We start from the raw sequence: 22020 nt of genomic DNA, 5'->3' as shown, positions 1-22020 counted from the left end.
GCCCATAAAATCCAATAAACAACAATCCAAAAACCGCCAACAATACTCCATTTACTGTACATTTTGTGACTTGAATATTAACCAAGTATCAAAGATATTGTTTTTATAAGCGCTAACGCAGACAAACTATTTATAGTGGCGACGTGATAACTACAGTGTGTCCCTATTACAGGGGTCGGCAACCTTTACCACTCAAGGAGCCATTTTGACCCGTTTCACAAAATAAAGAAAACAATGGGAGCCACAAACTTTTGAAATTTATAATGAAATAACACTGTATACAGAGGGTTTTTTTTTTGCTTTATGCTATGTATAAACCAGGGGTCTCAGACACGCGGCCCGCAAGTAAATGTGAAGATTCATTGTTAGTGCAGCCCGTGAGTTTCAAATGAATGTCCCTCATTAGCATCACGCATGCTCACTGAGGGAGACTCACTGAGTACAGAGTGACTATTCTCTCGAACGTCTGATGAGATGCACCCGAACAACAATTATAAGGGCGTGCTATAATGGCACTCACTACCTTTAGTGCACTCTACAACTTGTAAAAACAATTTGTCAGCTAAGTCACATGTTGTATGTGGCAGTTGAATACGCACGTATGGGACTGCAAGACATACTAGTTCAACAGCCATACAGGTGGCCATTTAAAGAACTTTAACACTGTTACAAATATGCGCCACATAGTGAACCCAAACCAAACAAGAATGACGAACACATTTCGGGAAAACATCCGCACTGTAACACAACATAAACACAACAGAACAAATACCCAGAATCCAATGCAACCCTAACAATTCCAGGCTATATTATACACCCCGCTACCACCAAGCACCCCCATCCCCCGCGCTCTCCTGCGTCGATTGAGGTGGGCGGTGGGGTGTATAATGTAGCCCGGAAGAGTTAGGGTTGCATGGGATTTTGGGTATTTGTTCTGTTGTGTTTATGTTGTGTTACAGTGCGGACTTTTGTCGAAATGTGTTTTTCATTCTTGTTTGGTGTGGGTTCACAGTGTGGCGCATATTAGTAAGAGTGTTAAAGTTGTTTATATCACAACCCTCAGTTTAATCTGTATGGCTTTTGACTAAGTATGCCTTGCAACAACGAGGGTATGGTAGAAAGGGCTTCATACAACGCGTGTCGGCCGGCAAGCATTTAGTGCCGTGTAAACGCGGGCACGACGACATGATTTAGAGGGCGTTAAGGGTTTTGCCATAACGGCCCGCCCTCATTGTTGCTGTCCCAGTGAAAATCGGAGCATTCTTACCTCAGAGAAATTTTGGGGAGGGCACTGAAATCAGAAATCCCCCGAATAGGTCGTGGAGGTCGGCAAGTATGCAGCTGAGCCACACCAGAGTGATCAAGGAGCCGCATGCGGCTCCGGAGCCGCGGGTTGCCGACCCCTGCCGTATTAGGGTCATACAGTATACCGGTACTACTAAAGTAGCGCGATACTAATTGATTGAAATTGGTGCTATTTTGCCTTTGAAAAGTACCGGTACCGTTCTTTCATCTGAATGCCGCTGTGTGGCGGTGACTACAGAGCCGAGGCGCATGATGTTGAGTGTGTCAAAACGCACACACAAAGTGCTTAACATCTTGGGAGAGGAGGAATGGCAAAAAACAACAATTCTACTTGTTAATAAAGAGGGTGGTGAAGTACAATATGGAAGTATTTGGGCTTCAAAACTAACGAAAAAGGTGACGCTTTAATAAACAAGGAAGCAACGCGCTTTAGGTGTTGCTTTAAACACGCCTCGCCAAATATGGTGATTAGTATTACCACCTCTGCTTCAAACTTAGGTAAACATTTACATAATAAGAATTCAGATACGCACAAGGAGTTTAAAGAGTGACAATGTAGTTGTTACACCTGTCCTGCTGTGCAGCTCCGGTGCAGACTAGTAGAGGAGCACAGGGTCAATGTTTATGTCGGATAAACACCTTTCACTTTATGCATCGATAGGTCTGCTAAGCTCCACTTTCAGGTCAGAATGACTAGGCCGCCGATTTGTGACAATCTTGTTGCTTCTTTGTTAGTTTTGCAGGACACAACCTGACCCGTTCATCACTCTACTGCACAGTGCACGCATTACCGCTCTCTCTCTTTAATCACCCACTCACTCACGTCACTCAGCAAACACGTTGTCATTCTTGCAAACACACACACGCTACTCTCATGAGTTAACCAACTCCCCTGTTGTGCACATGTAGATAGATAATATGTGGATACATAACATGTAGACACCTAGACGCGCACACAGCTGCTTGGATTGATGCCAAATATTATCGGAGTTAAAACTACCCAATTAGAAGTCAACTAATGCAAGTGAAATGACTACCGCATTTTTCGGAGTATAAGTCGATCCGGAGTATAAGTCGCACCTGCCGAAATTGCGTAATAAAGAAGGAAAAAAACATATATAGGTCGCACTGCAGTATTAGTCACATTTTGGGGGAAATGTATTTGATAAAACCCAACACCAAGAATAGATATTTGAAAGGCAATTCAAAATAAATAAGGAATAGTGAACAACAGGCTGAATAAGTGTACGTTATAAGATGCATAAATAACCAACTGAGAAGGTGCCTGGTATGTTAACGTAACATATTATGGTAAGAGTCATTCAAATAACTATACCAAATAGAACATGCTATACGTTTACCAAACAATCTGTCACTCCTATTTGCTAAATCCCGTTAAATCTTATGAGTCTAGTCCCTTACGTGGATGAGCTAAATAACATTATTTGATATTTTACATTAATGTGTTAATAATTTCACACATAAGTCGCTCCTGAGTATAAGCTGCACCCCTGGCCAAACTATGAAAAAAACGCGACTTATAGTCCGGTAAATACAGTATATCTTTAACAAATGTGTGTTTTACCTGCTACATGGCTTATCTGTGTACATTTATTCATAGTTTTGCTTTTAGTACTTATTAATAATTATTTTTTTCTTAAAGCACAGACCAGGAGTGGCAACCATTATTCATGAATAATTTAATATAATGTCAACAAAGCTTTTTATTTTATTTTTAACCTAATCCTTGGTTATAACAGACAATATGTAATATCAATAATTGTAAATTGTTCGAGTGCAACAAGAAAAACCCAATGTGTTTAAGGCCTTTAATTTATATTTTACCTTCTAAAATTGTTATTTAAGTGCAATAGGAAACATGTTTATTGTATTGTAAGGTTTTATGTTAAAACAAAGCCAATATTGACATTTTTTGTAGTTCACTTTATTACCAAATTATTGGTATCGGGACAACCCTAGTCCCTATGTTGACATCATCAAGTGTTCTGATGTTTCCTCTTTGCCCTGCTCCCCGGAAGTTTATTGTAGATCATAAATCATGCATCTCCCCATGACAGAATAAATCAGAGTAGGTAATTCCGACAAGTTGGTACACTTTGACGTCTGACTTAGACTCTGTAATGGCAAGAACAACACAAAAAGACGCTTGTATTTGACTTTATTAAAGTCCACCTGCTTCACTTTGCGCGGATTATGAGTAATTATTCAACTAAATGGAAACATATGAACATCCGAGCAGTCGGCCTCATAATGACAGCCGACATTGTACAGTAAGTGTTTTTTAATTATATTTGTTGGCTCTCTTGAAGTCTGCAGGGAATAATAATCAGTGAGTGGAAATAAAAGCAAACGTGATGTTTTTTAAATAATGCACCAAAATACGTAAATATTAAATGTTATTATAAATGTGCTCGTTACTAAATAACGTATATATGTATATAAAACCTTAATGAAGGTGTTTGGATGTTTTTTTTTAAAGGCTTTATAGGTAGAATAGAGCAGCTTCAATAGGCTCTCTATTGTGAGCAGACTTTTGATCGCATTTATTTAATAGTTAGAATAGAGCAGCTTCAATAGTCTGTATTGTGAGCAGACTTTTCATCGCATTTATTTAATAGTTAGAATTAATTTAAAAAATTATTGGGACCGATAGGCAAACTTTAAAAAAAATGCAGTTCCCCTTTAACACACTTTGCATCCTCACATTCTTCACCGGTATAAAAAGTGACTCTGTTGACGAGATTTATGCAAGTTTGGCTTCGACAATCGCGGCAGCTTATTCAAATCTCTGTGAAATTGGCGGAGTGACGTCAATTCCACCAACGTAACTTACTTTTCTCGAGGTAACGAGCCTTTGAAATAGGCAAAAGTTTGTCTCAGTGCGGTCCCTTGATTTTTTTTAATTTTGTACAATCCATTTTAATCCAGTTTGTTGCTCTCTCTCACATTACCGCGGATTCAATACAGTCAGGTATACAAAACCTACGTCCAGCAAAAATGGATACCCGGCACCCACAATGCTTTGCGAAATCGTATGCCCTTTCAAGCCCTATTTAGCACGACGGATAACCGTTAATCCTGCTAGCAGGACTCCAGGGAGACATGCAAAACCGCATGTGTAGGCGTCTGAACCACACCGGTCGGCGTTTAACAACAGCTGGGCTGTCTTTTGTTGAGGCTCAATAACTGCTGCTTCTCCTGTAATTGTTATTATCCGAACGACATAGGTGCTCTGTATTGTGTCAGGTTTGAATTTTTACCATGAACCGTTCCATCCCCAATACCAGGCTATAATATAGAACTCCTTCTGACCTTTGAACTTGTCCGTGTCTTTGTCACGCACGAGGCGCACGCTGCGAATACTGAGGTCCTTGAAGATGTTGTCGATGTCACCCTGCACTGTGTGGAGGGGCAGGTTTCCCACGTAGGCGGTGTACGGCGGCTCTGTCGGAAGCTCCTTCATCCTTCTACCGCCTGCGGGGCCGCCACTGCCGCCACGCCTGATGGGAGAATAAAGCATCACAGCAGGTGAGGCAATCCACCATATGAACTGACGTGGCAAGAAATGCCAATAAACAATTTTCCTGCTTAGAACTGAGGTCCGGATTCTCTGGGATGATGTTTTACCTTACATATGCGCTCGGCATTGGTACTATTAATCATAAAATGCTGTAAAGATGGTCTTTTTGCCAATCTGGATGGAAGGTCCCGGACGGACAACTGACTTCAAAAAACCCCAAAAACATACAAACGAATGAATACTTAAAATCAAGTCAAAAATATAGCACCCTTGCTCACCCCATAGTACATTCATGCAAGTAATAAAGACAAGTTAGAAGAAAAGTCAATCAATTAATTTTATTGTTCCTCCCACCAGCTGATGAACACACAAAACGCCCGCACTTGGTTGGTAAAACAAGTCTACATAGTAAAACAAACTGAATTAAAAAAAATTTAAATATAAAAATCGAAATCTGCAAAAAACATATAAACAGATTACATACAGTGCGGAGCAATTATTGACAGCGAACTGGACCGAAAACCGGGGTAAGATCCCAACCTTGGGTTTCGTGAACCAAACAAAAAAGTGCCTTTGCATTTTTTTGGGTCAGTTTCAAATCTATTTTACATTTGATTGTATAAAAAAGACATTTCTCTCGATAGCACTCATTCAGTATGTTTCCATGCACTAAAATAGTCTGATTTATAGGGGTCTGACGATTTGTTTTAACGATTTGATTCAGAACGTGGTTGCTAACACGATTCAGGGAGTTAAAATCGATTCAGTAACTTTAAAGCAAAAAAAAAATTATAAATAGTGGATACTGGACTGCAGGTGGAGTTTCAGATATTCCTGTAAATTCTTGGATGGGTATTATGTATAAATGAACTATAGATAAACAGGCACGTAAACAATTAATGGCCAATGCGTTTACATCTTATTTGAATAAAGTGCAACCAACACTTTAGGTTGAATTAACAAGAAGAAAACCCTATTTTCAAGATTGAAGAAATGTTCAATTAAAGTAGTCACAAACATTTTAACAGTAGATTAACCTGCTACATTTGCTTTTTGTTCTCAACATAAAATAATACAATATTACTGTACATTCTGGACAATAAGCTGCTATTTTTTCTTAAACTTTGAACCCTGTGGGGAGTGCTCAGAGAGTATGGGATAACAGACTGTCTTATTCTGGCGGTCCGCTCCCTGTAAAATCAGTGTCAGAGCTTGGTCCGCATTGCCGGCAGTAAGTCGGACTCATTTCTAGTGAGGGTTGCCCTTTGTCACCGATTCTGTTCATAACTTTTATGGACAGAATTTCTAGGCCCAGTCAGGGCTCTGAGGGTATCTGGTTTGGTGGCTGCAGGATTGAGTCTCTGCTATTTGCAGATGATGTGGTCCTGATGGCTTCATCTGGCCAAGATCTTCAGCTCTCACTGGATCAGTTCGCAGCAGAGTCTGAAGCGACTGGGACGAGAATCAGCACCTACATGTCCGAGTCCATGGTTCTCGCCCGGAAAAGGGTGGAGTGCCATCTCCGGGTTGGGGAGGAGATCTTGCCCCGAGTGGAGGAGTTCAAGTACCTCGGAGTCTTGTTCACGAGTGAGGGAAGAGTGGATCGTGAGATCGGCAGGCGGATCGGTGCGGCATGTTCAGTAATGCGGACGCTCTATCGATTTGTTGTGTTGAAGAAGGAGCTGAGCTGGAAGGCAAATCTTTCTATTTACCGTTCGATCTACGTTCCCATCCTCACCTATGGTCATGAGCTTTGGGTCATGACTGAAAGGACAAGATCACGGGTACAAGCGGCCGAAATTAGTTTCCTTCACCGGTTGGTGGGGCTCTCCCTTAGAGATAGGGTGAGAAGCTCTGCCATCAGGGTGGAGCTCAAAGTAAAGCCGCTGCTCCTCCACATCGAGAGGAGCCAGATGAGGTGGTTCGGGCATCTGGTCAGGATGCCAGCCGAACGCCTCCCTAGGGTGGTTTTTCGGGCACGTCCGATCAGTAGGAGGCCACGGGGAAGACCCAGGACACTATGGGAAGACTATCACTCACCGGCAGGCCTGGGAACGCCTCGGGATCCCCGTGGAGAAGCTGGACGAAGTGGCTGGGTAGAGGGAAGTCTGGGCTGCCCTACTTAGGCTGCTGCCCCCGTGACCCGACCTCGGATAAGCGGAAGAAGATGGATGGATGGACCTTACAATGGCATTCTTTTTGTATTATTTCAGATTTGTAAATTCACCAAAACTTCATTGTGGAATTATTGAGTCTGTTTAACTGATTGGAGAGCTAGCTTCCGCAGCTAGTGGGTACATGATGATGACTTCTGTTTCGTTTGATCAGCTGTTTACAGACACCATTTGGAAACAATTAAGGTATGTAAATAAACATTTACAAAATGCTTCTGAGACAGTAACTCATTTCACAATGTGTATATCTGCGGTTTATATCCCGGTGGGGCTAAAATATGAAAAAATATATTTCTTTCTTCTAATGTTTAGTGGTTGCAGCCTATATCAGGTGCGCTCTATAGTCAGATGTTTTTGTCAAATACAGTAATATGAAAAAAACCCAAGTGCAAACATCTCTTACGGTTCTATTACCAGTAAGTTTACCCGTTACTTTTACTCTTCTTTTTTTTGACATAGAAATAATACAAATAGAAACTAATCACCAAAATGATTACTGAGCGCGGCCGCCGCTGCTGCTCACTGCTCCCATCACCCCCCAGGGAGTGGAACAGGGGGATGGGTCAAATGCAGAGGGTAATTTCAACACACCTAGTGTGTGTGTGACTATCAGTGGTACTTTGACTTTAACTTTAAAAAGGTTAAAGGCTGGAATATACTCTCGCATCGCGTAGTTTACGTCCCGCGTATGGGGTCTTGATTGATTTAAAGTTCTTCCGTTGGGGGTGTTGCCAGACTTGTAATTCTCTTTCAAAACACTACGGGCAGTGTCTCCAGAAGGAGCAACTGCAGACTAGATACTGTGTATTTCAATACGAACAATGAACCACAACATCGACATTTTTTCTACAGTGGAACTTATCATTCACAATATTCAGGTTAATTTTAATGGACTTCTAAACTTATAAACCAGAAAAACATATCTTCATGAAAATCGACTGTGCAACGACAAAGGACGCTAATATTATTTGCAACAATATTCAGCTGTTCGGGACATGGGACAAGAGAGACCTAACATGTAATTGCAAATGAACAAAATTGTTTTTACAACTATGTAAGTTAATGACATGCTGGTGTTTATCGGTATGGTCATATTCAGAGTTCAAAAATGTTTGTAAATATACTGTGACTGAAAGATTATTGAGAATGAGTAGTGTTGTCTGTGAAAGAAAAAGACGTGTGGGCACGAGAACGTAGGTGTGTCGGAATTGAACCTGTTAGCACAAGTGAAGTGTCGTACTTGCACTTTGTGACTAAGGCTGGGCGATATATCAATTTTGTGAGATGTATCGATATATTTTTCAAAGAGATATGAATTAAGAAAATATCGCAATATCGATATAAATTTTTTCACGTTAAAATGACCAAACACCGCTTATTTGTTGTGTTCCTTGTTTTCCCCGGCTCCCCACTTTCTACTTCCTCCCATGGGCGACTAAACCTCAGCTTCCTTTTTCCAAGACGTGCTTGCACGTATAAGTACATCCATGATTGGTTGGTTGTTTACAATTATGAGTCACGATTGGTTGAGATTAAGGCAAAACATTAGGGACAGGCTAATCAGAAACAAGATAGAGCGGGTCATGGAACCATGAAGGGAAATCATAGCAGACATCCCAAATGATAATGAGATTTATATATTAAAAAACTAGTGGAAGATGGCAGAGCATCAAAATATTACTTAAAATCAAATTTAAGTAATTAAATAATTCCTAACAACATTGCTTTTGGTTCATTATTACGTTTTGAGCAATTACAGTTACATCTTTGTTTAAAATCTGTTTTGAGACTCAAGGTCTCAGGGATCCAAAAGGCCCCCACTTATAAAAGTGTTAAAAATAAGTCATAGATCAATATTTATTATTTTTATTTTCAACGCTTATATTTCTAGATCAATTTCAGATCTGTTGTTTGTACATTTTCATAATTTTTGAGCAATCAGAGTTTTAAAGTAAAAAACTGCCTGCATGGCAACTTTGTGGTATTATTGTCGATATTGCAACATGTTCTCAATACATCAGGACTGTACGCTAGGAGTGAGCTTTTATCTTTTACTTCAGTGGCATGTTTGCGTTCTCCTTTTCCCTGCTTACTATTTAGTCAGAAGCAGCATGTAAGCGCAGACGACAGCGATTATTGTAACATTCCAAAAAATGAAGGCACGGACAGATTACCAGTATGTCTTTGTTTATTCCACAAAAATGCAGCGTTCCACTCTAACTAGGGCTGGGCGATATGGCCTTTTATTAATATCTTGATATCTTTAGGCCATGTCACGATACACGATATATATGTCAATATTTTGCCTTGGCCTTGAATGAACACTTGATGCATATAATCACAGCAGTATGATGATTCTATGTGTCTACATTAAAACCTTCTTCATACTGCATTAATATATGCTCATTTAAAACTTTCATGCAATGAGGGAAATCACAACTAAGCCATTTTAGCAAAACTGTATTTATTAAACAGTTATTAAGCAGTGGCACGAACATTCATTTCAAAACAGAAAGTGCAAAATTGTCAGAGACATTTTAAAACAAGCTATTAGTGCACTTTTGTGCATGATGTCACTGAGATGACATATCAAAACAACACTAAATTAAAGTGCACTTTTTGTATAGAACGCCACTGCAATAGTTTAAAACAAATAAAGTGCACTTTTGTGCATGATGTCACACAAGATATTTGAATAATTGTAAAAAAATACATTAACTGCATAAAACGTAATCAAATAGTGTATGTCCTTCACTATGTGGACGATATCTCCTTCTGTTGTTGACTATTTTTCATACGGTGTTGATGTTGAAACGGTTGCTTCGGCATTTTGTTGGTGTGGCACCGAACAGAGATGTTGACATGCAGAGTTTCAAGCACTTTTCATTATCTAGCGCAGTGGTTCTAAAATGGGGGTACGTGTACCCTTGGGGGTACTTGAAGGTATGCTAAGCGGTACGTGAGATTTTTTTTTAATATTCTAAAAATACCAACAATTAAAAAATCCTTTATAAATATATTTATTGAATAATACTTCAACAAAATATGAATGTAAGTTCATAAACTGTGAAAAACAAATGCAACAATGCAATATTCAATGTTGACAGCTCGATTTTTTTGTGGACAATTTCCATAAATATTGATGTTAAAGATTTCTTTTTTTGTTAAGAAATGTTTAGAATTAAGTACATGAATCTAGGTGGATGTCTAGTCCTGGAAACTCTCAAACCCTCAAAATACACGTCACTTCCCATCCATGTCTCAGAAGTCCCATCCAGCTAATCAAAGCCGTTGTAGCCCTGTACCTAGCGTCAACAACGCTAAAAAAGTATGTTTACATTTTTCATTACGTCCCCTAAATGTTAAAACATCATCGACATGAATGATGAACAACATTTAGCAGTGGAAACATGGGTTTATTCTCTATCAAGTCTGTATATTTAGTTGTTGAAATGAAATCTGAGGAGATTGGCTAGTTGTTTTTCTAGCAGCTGCCAGCTAAGCTAGCATGTCGTGAACTAATGGTTGACATAGCGCTAGCATGTCCTGCTGACAACAATGTTTTTCCCCAAATCTTACTTTATTTGATCCGCTTTTTACGGATTTATTTTAGGAGCAAAATGAGAATTAAAGGGTTTGAATCCAAATGAGCATAAATGCAACTGTTTTATTCTTTTATAGTCACACAATCTGATTTTGGTCGCAAATGCTAGTAAATTGGTCGCACAGTACATGTCTGTACATTACACTTTTTTGCTCTTTATTCCACTCTTTGTAATAGTATTTTAAAAATTACCTGCGGGTCGCATATGGCACTTTGTGGACACCCTTGTACTAGGTCGTCCATGTAGCATTGTCTTCTTCTAGAGTCAAATACAACTATGGAAACAAGAGAAATATCCCAAACTTTTATTTTGTAAAGCAAACATGTACAGGAGATATGGGCATATACATCAACAATATGGTTTGCCTGAGTGTCTGGACAGGACATGTTAGTAAAATAATAATCAAATAAATTAGATTATTACATTCCGAGAGTTGGATTAGAAATGGAGCATGGAAACGAGGATTTCACACAAACATGTGAAATTAGAAAAACCAAAGTATTTGAGAAATCAGACTAATTTAGTGTATGGAATCATACTGACGAACCTGGGATTTCCAACCGATGCGGAACAGCGCCACCACTACAAGCGGGGGAAATAATTGATTTTTAGATACCTCACAATTGGGACGTGGACGATTATAGAATCGATTAGTAAACGATAATAATCGATATATTTATTGTAGAGTTGTGCGGTATACCGGTATTAGTATAGTACCGCGATACTAATGAATCATTTTCGGTACTATACCGCCTCTAAAAAGTACCGGTCACCCACCAGTCGTCGTCATCATGTCGTGTCATACAGACGAACATGTTCACGGGAGCTCGCGGCAGTGCACAAGTACTTACAAGCAGACAGTGGGTGTAGAGAGAAAAGGGAGAACGGACGCATTTTGGCTTAATAACTTAAGATAAAGGTGAAGTTATAACACTGAAACATCCTAAGGAAGAGGTGCTTTAAGACATGGCTAGCTATCTAGCGGTTAATGTCTATCCGCAGTGTTGTAAATACAGTTAAATCACTAATCTTTGTCCCCGTGGTGGAAAATATAGTACATTTATTTCAAGCATCATCCCTGTAGGATGAGTGATAACTATTCATGCTTCTCTACACAGTGTAGCACAATAGTTATAATATTGGATGTGAGAAATTATCTGTATTGAAAAAGTCAAGACAAGATTTCACTATGTCCAATCATTAACCATCAAGACGATTCTCTTAACTTTAAACACGCTACATACAAATGAATGAAGTGCATACTTAGTCAACAGCCATACATGTCCCACAAAAGGTGGCCGTATGAACAACGCTAACACTGTCATAAACACATATGTGCCATACAGTGAAACCACACTTAACAACAATGAAAAACACCTTTTGGGAGAATATTTGTACCGCAACAAAACATAAAACACTACAGAATAAATTCCCAGAATTCCCTGCAGCACCAACTCTTCTGGGACTCTACAAAATGAACAAACGCCATTGGTGGAGCTACACCAAACATCCACTGTAATGGTACCGAGTACAGGAGCGTATCTAGTCGATACTACTAAGATTACATCAATATTTATTGGCATCATAAAATCTTGTTTTTTTTATTTATTTATATTATGAACTCAGCAAATATGTCCCCGGACACATGAGGACTTTGAATATGACCAATGTATGATCCTGTAACTACTTGGTATCGGATTGATACCCAAATTTGTGGTATCATCAAAAACTAATGTAAAGTATCTAACAACAGAAGAATAAGTGATTGTTACATTTTAAAGGAAGTGTAGATATGTTAAAAGTAGATATTAGGAAGATCTTAGATAGTAAGAAGATATTAACAGTAAATGAACAAATAGATTAATAATTTATTTTCTACAACCCTTTCCTTAATAATTTTGACAAAATAATAGAATGATAATTGACACAATATGTTACTGCATATGTCAGCAGACTAAATAGCAGCCTTTGTTTGTTTACTTACTACTAAAAAACAAGTTGTCTTGTTTGTTCAGTATTTTATTTATGGACAAACTTGCAATAAGAAACATATGTTTAATGTACCTTAAGATTTTTTTGTTAAAATAAAGCCAATAATGTCATTTTTTGTGGTCCCCTTTATTTAGAAAAGCACAGAAATACATTTTGGTACCGGTACCAAAATATTGGTATCCGGACAATACTGATTTATTGTAAAAAAAAAAAATAATAATAAGAAAAGAAGAAATGCAGACAATTCTAAAATTTGGCTGACTTCAGAGAATATTCGACCAGCTCCTTTATTATTGTGCACCTATGGTCCAGTTTTGGCTACATTTTCATGAATTTAATAAATGTGGGAATACCTATGACAGTTTCTTATTCCAAATGAATTGTTTTTTAACGTTGCAAGTGATAAACGCTTATTTATTGAAACGAAAAGAAATATAAATCTGCATCAACATACATAAATTCCAGATGTATTCGTAATCGATTTGTAATCAAATCGTAGCTTTAGAATCGTAATCGAATCATGAGGTGCCTAAAGATTCCCACCACTGTTCTGTTTTGGCTTAGTCGTGCAGCAAAGTCGCGCAGACTTTTACGAGTTCTAGCGAATCTGTACATAATCACGAGATAAGGGGAGTTGTGGCAAAGCAACCCACAAACACTTTATTCTGTTGCACGCACCGCTCCCCTGCTTCCGTATCAGCTTGTTTTTGACACAGGCCCCCATTTCACTATAGCTGCCCGGGACATGCCTGTATATGACTCGTTAATTTTGAACCTCCAGTATCAGCATGTCCTCGTCCCTAAGTGTCAAGGAGGTGAAATTACATCTGAAAACCTTTGACAAGTTGACTTCAGGTCAGTGAGGTCGTTTCAAAGTGTAAAAGCTGATCCGCTTTGAAAACAGACTATTTCATTTTGAAAGTAAACCGGATGATTTATTTTTAATGACTTCTTGTCCAACCCAAGGAGATTTCAGTTCAATTGAATGGACGTGTTGCAGCAACGGGAAAATGTAGAAGCTCTACATATATTTAGCACAGGAATGCGGAATGTCCCCACCATGCGAGTGTCGTTCAACAGTGGCGGACACTGAAAACATTGACTTGAATAGACACGGAAAGGGACCGCCGGCACAGCGGTGTCAATCTGCATCCAGTGAAATCCGGGTTCAGAGTGGTAAAAGTATCAAAGCAGCGTAGTAACTAAACTGAAGCATAATACAGATTTTTAAACACGCCGACTCATTAGGACTGAATTAATAGCACCCTCTGCTGGTCGCTGCCAAGAAGTATATATATATATATATATATATGGAAGAAGATGTGATATCAACATTAGATCACTTGGACCCTGTTTATAAGTTTATTCAGGGTAAATCCCACATAACCTTATCCTTGTCCACAACACACAATGGTCGTTTAAGACCCTCTCAACCCCTCAGTCAGCTGGCGCAACGCACTCTAAAACAAATGCGCAGAAAATGCACACGTCGTAGTCATCTCCAGTGTAGAGCTGGCCGATAGAGATGCGCGGTTTGCGGTCTCATCCGCGGATAAACCGTGGGTCGGGCGGGTGACATGACGAAAAAATTGATTTTAAATAGATTCGGGCGGGTGGCGGTTGAACCATTCGGAAATATTTAATATACATAGTTCAGGGATCGGCAACCTTTACCACTCAAAGAGCCATTTTGACCCGTGTCACAAAGTAAAGAAAACAATAAGAGCCGCAAACATTCTCGCGAATATCTGCTGGCGGTCACCCAGATGACAATAATAAGGGCGTGCTATGAAGCCATTGCCTTTGACGCCTTCTACATGTACAAACTGCTTGCCAGTCCAGCAACATGTTGTATGCAGCTTCCGCAGACACACGCACACGACTGCAAGGCATACTGGGTGATACAGAGTACACTGATGGTTGTGATATAAACAACTTTAACACTCTTACTAATATGCGCCACACTGTGAACCCACACATAACAAGAATGACAAACACATTTCGGGAGAACATCTTCACAGTAACACAACATAAACGCAACACAACAAGTACCCAGAATCCTTTGCATCCATGATTATTCCTGACTATATTTTACACCCTCTCCCTCCTCTGCGTCGGTAAGGTGGGCGGGGCACACATGCCAATACGGACGGTTTAGTTGACTAGATTGCAATTTTAAATTTCCCGTGGAGTTTCTTGTTGAAAACGTCGCGGAATGATGACGAGTGCGCGTGACGTCACAGACTGTCAGGCAATATTAGCTCAGCACTATTTGCGGCTAAAAGTCGTCTCTTTTCATCGCATAATTACACAGTAATTTGGACATCTGTGTTGCTGAATCTTTTGCAATTTGTTCAATTACAAATGGAGACCAAAAAGAACAATGATGTTGGTGGAAAGCGGTGTATTGCAGCTGTCTTTAGCACCGAGACGAAGCCGGTGTTTCTTTGTTTTTAACACAGAGCGGTCAAGCGAACATGTTTCTCTACGTCAACCAGCATGTTTTTGGAACGGGAAAATTGTGACATATATCTTACCCGAGAAATCATTCGATTATTCGTCCTCCTGCAGTAGCTGTTTAAAAGGCAGCTGTGAGCTTGGCTCCTTAGTTTCTCTCTGAGACACTGCGTGTTCACCGCAGCCATCCGACCTCGAGGTATGTCTTTACAATCTCCCTAAAACACTATTAAAACAATAAGCAGATAAGGCATCTTCCAGAATTATCCTAGTAAATGTGTCTAATTACATCTGAAATGCTCACACTGCCGCCACCGTCGCTTTTAATTTTATTTTTTTTAATTTTTTTTTCTAGTCCTTCGCTATCAATATCATCATCCACAAATCTTTCAACCTCGCTCAAATTAATGGGGAAATTGTTGTTTTCTCGGTCCGAATAGCTCTTGCTGCTGGAGGCTCCCATTAAAAACAATGTGAGCACGTGAGGAGCCCTCACCCTTGTGAGGTCATCGTCTGTGACTTCCGGTAAAGGCGAGGCTTTTTTTATCAGCACCAAAAGTTGCGAACTTTGTCGTCGATGTTTTCTACTAAATCCTTTCAGCAAAAATATGGCAATATCGCGAAATGATCAAGTATGACACATAGAATGGACCTGCTATCCCCGTTTAAATAAGAAAATGTCATTTCAGTAGGCCTTTAATATGAACCTGTCTGTGGGGCGTTCTTTCTGACTTCTCTTCCTGTGTGGGGCGCGGTCTTTCTGGCGTCACTTCCTCTCCGAACTCAGTTTGTAAACGATCAATGAGTCCATACAAAGCTAAGAGCAGGAGATTGAAGAAATACACGGCGCACTTACCTATGTAAAACATTTCTGAGGAGGGGGACCTAAACGATTGTTTAGTGTGGCTGAAACGGGACGTAGGCTAAATAATTATTTGTTTAAGGGGTAATCCAGCTTTGTGTAGACATAGCCTTTGACAAACATTATTGATCCACAAGGGTCATCCACACTCAATCAAGAAGAGCATACAGTATAATGATATTGCCCATCTTGCCTATCTGAATAGAAAGTTGATCTCACGTTCAGTTTTAATGCTAGTTTAGTTTCCCGCCATCCTTTTATCAACCAGTTATGAAGGAACGCAGTTGAGGTACGCTATTAAAGGCCTACTGAAACGAGATTTTCTTATTTAAACGGAGATAGCAGGTCCATTCTATGTGTCATACTTGATCATTTCGCGATATTGCCATACTTTTACTGAAAGAATTTAGTAGAGAACATCCACGATAAAGTTCACAACTTTCGGTATTAAGAGAAATGCACTGCCTCTACCGGAAGTCGCAGACGATGACGTCACACGTGTGGGGGCTCCTCACATATTCACATTGTTTTTAATGGGAGCCTCCAACAAAAAGTGCTATTCGGACCGATAAAACGACAATTTCCCCATTAATTTGAGCGAGGATGAAAGATTTGTGTTAGAGGATATTGATAGCGACGGACTATAAAAAAAAAAGGTTAAAAAAAAAAAAAGTTAAAATAAACAAAACGCGATTGGATCCCGATGTTTTTAGAGACATTTACTAGGATAATTCTGGGAAATCCCTTATCTTTCTATTGTGTTTCTAGTGTTTTAGTGAGTTAAATAGTACCTGATAGTCAGAGGTGTACGTCCACGGGTGTTTTGACGCCAATGTCTCAGGGGAGTCGACGGCAGCTTTATGGACGGCACAAGCTCAGCTTTTCTCCGATAAGAAGCGACTTTTTAACCACAATTTTCTCACCGAAAACTGCTGGTTGACATTCCGTCGTGATTTTCCGCGCTGTGATCCATTGTAAAGTTTCACCTCCAGGAATTTCAAACAAGGAATCATCGTGTGTTTGTGTGGCTAAAGGGTAAAGCTTCGCAACTCCATCTTTCTACTGTGACATCTCCAATATCACTTGAATAAATTCCAAAAGATTCAGCAACACAGATCTCCAAACTACTGTGTAATTATGCAGTTAAAGCAGACGACTTTTAGCTGTGTGTGTGTGCAGCGCTCATATTTCCTTAAAACCTGTGACGTCTTGCGTACACGTCATCATTACACGACGTTTTCAAGACGAAAATCCCGGGAAATTTAAAATTGTAATTTAGTAAACTTAAAAAGCCGTATTGACATGTGTTGCAATGTTAATATTTCATAATTGATATATAAACTATCAGACTGCGTGGTGGGTAGTAGTGGGTTTCAGTAGGCCTTTAACAAACCACAACGATCATGTTATGGTCTCCGATGAATGGTGCAGAAAGTTGTAAACAAATACTCAGTTCCACGTTCATCGATCCATAACCGAATGACAAGAACATGACATGTGCATTTTAACATGTGAGATCTAAAAACCATGGAGGAATTCATAAAAAACTAGCCGTGCAGGTTGAAGCTGCAGCAAACCGAGGCATCAATGACGTGCACGGACTGGTTCTCCAGGCTTGAGCTGCGTGCGTGGAGCCCAGCTCAGCATAGCACCGCACCGCACCGCACCGCACCGCACCGCACCGAGGCAGTGCGGGCCCGCTCCTCGTCTCTCGGCCGGGATCGGGTTAATTTTTGGGACTCGGACGCCGAAGTCGGCCTCGATGACGGCCGCATGGCCTGTTTATGTCAGCGTGCAGCAGCTACGACGTTGCAGGTAGCATGTTCCAGTTAGCATGTTAGCATGTTAGCTCACTGACCGCAGTGGTTCCCAGCCTTTCCGAGCCCGGAGCTGGCCCTGAACACCGAGGCTCGGGACGGAGCCAAGAGCAAGGCCCGGGAGCCGTGCGACGACGTTCGGAGAAGTGCATGGCGGACAACAATGCCAGGGTGAGCGGTGTTTGTGTCGCAGGCGGGCGAACTCACCCTCTGTTGCTGCCGAAGCTGCTGTAGGCCCGATCATCGTAGCTATCGTAGTCCGCCATTACGCTGCTGTGTGTGTGGGAGGAGGCGGAGGTCCCTGACGTCACACTCTGTGTGTTTAGGTATCCAGAGCGCGCCTGACCGCGAAGTGCGCAGTGCAAAATGATTTAGTACATACATTTTATATATATATATATATATATATATATATATATATATATATATATATATATTATATATATATATATATATATATATATATATATATATATATATATATATATTTCAGATTACATGACATGGTCACTACTGCCTACTTTCTGTTGTTATAGTCTTATTTTACTGTTGTATTTTTATTCCTATTGTTGCTTTTTAGTTGTTATTCTTATTGTAATATTTCTCTATTTTGTTTCCATTTGCACCCCCATTATTTACTTTTTACTCTTTTTAAATTGATCTCAACTCTGTACACTGCTGCTGGAATTTTAATTTTCCTGAAGGAACTCTCCTGAAGGAATCAATAAAGTACTATCTATCCATCTATCTATCTATCTATCTATCTATCTATCTATCATATATATACATGTATATACACACACATAAATATACATATATACATGCATATATACACACATATCTATACACGCATATATACATATATATATAAATATATATATACATACATATATATATATACACATATATACATGTATATACACACACATATATATATGCATATATATACACATAAATATACATATATACATATACATGCATATACACACACACACACATATATATATATATATATATATGTATATATATATATATATATATATATATATACATATATATACGCATATATACATACAGTGGGGCAAAAAAGTATTTAGTCAGCCACCGATTGTGCAAGTTCTCCCACTTAAAATGATGACAGAGGTCTATAATTTTCATCATAGGTACACTTCAACTGTGAGAGACAGAATGTGAAAAAAAAAAATTCAGGAATTTACATTGTAGGAATTTTAAATAATTTATTTGTAAATTATGTTGGAAAATAAGTATTTGGTCAACCATTAAAGCTCTCACTGATGGAAGGAGGTTTTGGCTCAAAATCTCACGATACAAGGCCCCAATCATTCTTTCCTTAACACGGATCAATCCTCCTGTACCCTTAGCAGAAAAACAGCCTCAAAGCATGATGTTTCTACCTCCATGCTTCACAGTAGGTATAGTGTTCTTGGGATGCAACTCAGTATTCTTCTTCCTCCAAACACGACAAGTTGAGTTTATACCAAAAAGTTCTATTTTGGTTTCATCTGACCACATGACATTCTCCCAATCCTCTGCTATATCATCCATGTATCCATTTTGGTATAAACTCAACTCGTCGTTTTTGGAGGAAGAAGAATACTGACTACTATGTTCATACTAATGTCACTACTCAACTGCCAAAGAACTGTTGACTCCTTCATATTTGTTCCTTTCTATACTGTATATACTGTTACACTATTTGATATCGCACTGGTACTGTATTTGACTACTGTACTTCTACTTGTACTGATACTTCCATCATAAATTCTGTGACTTATTGTGCAACTTAATTGTTTTGTAATTAATGTACATCAGAGTTATTAAATTTTGTGTATTTAGTGTATTACATTCTGCAACTAGTGTTTGGAACCCACAGTACACATTATCTGAAGAGCATGGAAAAAAGCATTTCACTGTGGTGTAGTCTGCATGTGACAAATAAACTTGAACCTTGATATATGTATACACATATATACATATATACTGTACATATATGTGTATGTGTGTATATATATGTATATATACATATATATGTATATGTACATACATATATGTATATATACAAATGTATACTTACATGTGTACATATATATGTATATACATATACAGTATATATACAGTATATATATATATACATATACCGTACATATATGTATGTGTATGTGTATATATATATATGAATATATACATATTCAAACCTCGTTTCCATATAAGTTGGGAAATTATGTTAGATGTAAATATAAACAAAATACAATGATTTGCAAATCATTTTCAACCCATATTCAGTTGAATGCACTACAAAAACAACATATTCGATGTTCAAACTCATAAACTTTATTTTTTTTTTGCAAATAATCATTAACTTTAGAATTTTGATGCCAGCAACACGTGACAAAGTAGTTGGGAAACGTGGCAATGAATAAAGTTAAAGTACCAATGATTGTCACACAGTCTTGGTGTGGCGAAATTATTCTTTGCATTTGACCCATCACCCTCTGATCACACCCTGGGAGGTGAGGGGAGCAGTGGGCAGCAGTGGGCAGCAGCGGTGCCGCGCCCGGGATGCATTTTGGTGATATAACCCCCAATTCCAACCCTTGATGCTGAGTGCCAAGCAGGGAGGTAATGATTCCCATTTTTATAGTCTTTGGTATGACTCGGCCGGGGTTTGAACTCACAACCTACCGATCTCAGGGCGGACACTCCAACTATTAGGCCACTGAGTAGGTTAATACTGTAGTTAAATACTAATAAAGTTAAGGAATGCTCATCAAACACTTACTTGGAACATCCCACAGGTGTGCAGGCTAATTGGGAACAGGTGGGTGCCATGATTGGGTATAAAAACAGCTTCCCAAAAAATGCTCAGTCTTTCACAAGAAAGGATGGGGCGAGGTACACCCCGTTGTCCACAACTGCGTGAGCAAATAGTCATAGTTTAAGAACAATGTTTCTCAAAGTGCACTTGCAAGAAATTTAGGGATTTCAACATCTACGGTCCATGATATCAAAAGGTTCAGAGAATCTGGAGAAATGACTCCACATTAGCGGCATGGCCGGAAACCAACATTGAATGACCGTGACCTTCGATCCCTCAGACGGCATTGTATCAAAAACTGACATCAATCTCTTAAGGATATCACCACATGGGTTCAGAAACACTTCAGAAAACCACTGTCACTAAATACAGTTTGTCGCTACATCTGTAAGTGCAAGTTAAAGCTCTACTATGCAAAGCGAAAGCCATTTATCAACATCATCCAGAAACGCCGCCGGCTTCTCTGGGCCCGACATCATCTAAGATGGATTGATGCAAAGTGGAAAAGTGTCCTGTGGTCTGAAGAGTCCACATTTCAATTTTTGGGGGGGAATATTCAACATGGTGTTATCCGGACCATAGGGGAAGCGAACCATCCAGACTGTTATCGATGCAAAGTTCAAAAGCCAGCATCTGTGATGGTATGGGGGTGCATTAGTGCCCAAGGCATGGATAACTTACACATCTGTGAAGGCACCATTAATGCTGAAAGGTACATACAGGTTTTGGAACACCATATGCTGCCATCTAAGCGTTGTCTTTTTCATGGATGCCCCTGCTTATTTCAGCAAGACAATGCCAAGCCACATTCAGCATGTGTTACAACAGCGTGGCTTTGTGAAAAAGGAACACGGGTACTTTCCTGGCCCGCCTGCAGTCCAGACCTGTCTCCCATCGAAAATGTGTGGCGCATTATGAAGCGTAAAATACGACAGCGGAGACCCCGGACTGTTGAACGACTGAAGCTCTACATAAAACAAGAATGGGAAATAATTCCACTTTCAGAGCTTCAACAATTAGTTTCCTCAGTTCCCAAACGTTTATTGAGTGTTGTTAAAAGAAAAGGTGATGTAACACAGTGGTTAACATGCCCTTTACCAACTACTTTGGCACGTGTTGCAGCTAAGTTAATTATTATTTGCAAAAATAAAATAAAGTTTATGAGTTTGAACATCAAATGTGTTGTCTTTGTAGTGCATTCAACTGAATATGGGTTGAAAAGGATTTGCAAATCATTGTATTCCGTTTATATTTACATCTAACACAATTTACCAACGGGCTTCACGGTGGAAGAGGGGTTAGTGCGTCTGCCTCATAATACGAAGGTCCTGAGTAGTCAGGGTTCAATCCCGGGCTCGGGATCTTTCTGTGTGGAGTTTGCATGTCCTCTCCGTGAATGCGTGGGTTCCCTCCCGATACTCCGTCTTCCTC

General features: G+C 39.5%; 1 protein-coding gene across 3 annotated transcripts in view; it reads right to left on the bottom strand.

The window, feature by feature from the left end:
* eif4h (eukaryotic translation initiation factor 4h) overlaps window positions 1-18119 on the bottom strand; it is a 40169-nt gene extending 22050 nt beyond the window's left edge. For all 3 annotated transcript variants that reach the window (XM_061877834.1, XM_061877835.1, XM_061877833.1), the window contains exons 1-2: window positions 17961-18119; window positions 4639-4826 (exon numbers count right to left, since the gene is read on the bottom strand). In XM_061877834.1, coding sequence (XP_061733818.1) covers window positions 4639-4826; window positions 17961-18019 — 247 coding nt within the window. In that variant the 5' untranslated portion in view covers window positions 18020-18119. The remainder of the gene's footprint in view (window positions 1-4638; window positions 4827-17960) is intronic.
* Window positions 18120-22020: the final 3901 nt, after the last annotated feature.

The sequence above is a fragment of the Nerophis ophidion genome, linkage group LG18, assembly GCF_033978795.1.
Source record: "Nerophis ophidion isolate RoL-2023_Sa linkage group LG18, RoL_Noph_v1.0, whole genome shotgun sequence".
In the NCBI taxonomy this organism is placed as follows: domain Eukaryota; kingdom Metazoa; phylum Chordata; class Actinopteri; order Syngnathiformes; family Syngnathidae; genus Nerophis; species Nerophis ophidion.
This window is presented reverse-complemented; position numbering and strand designations above follow the sequence as displayed.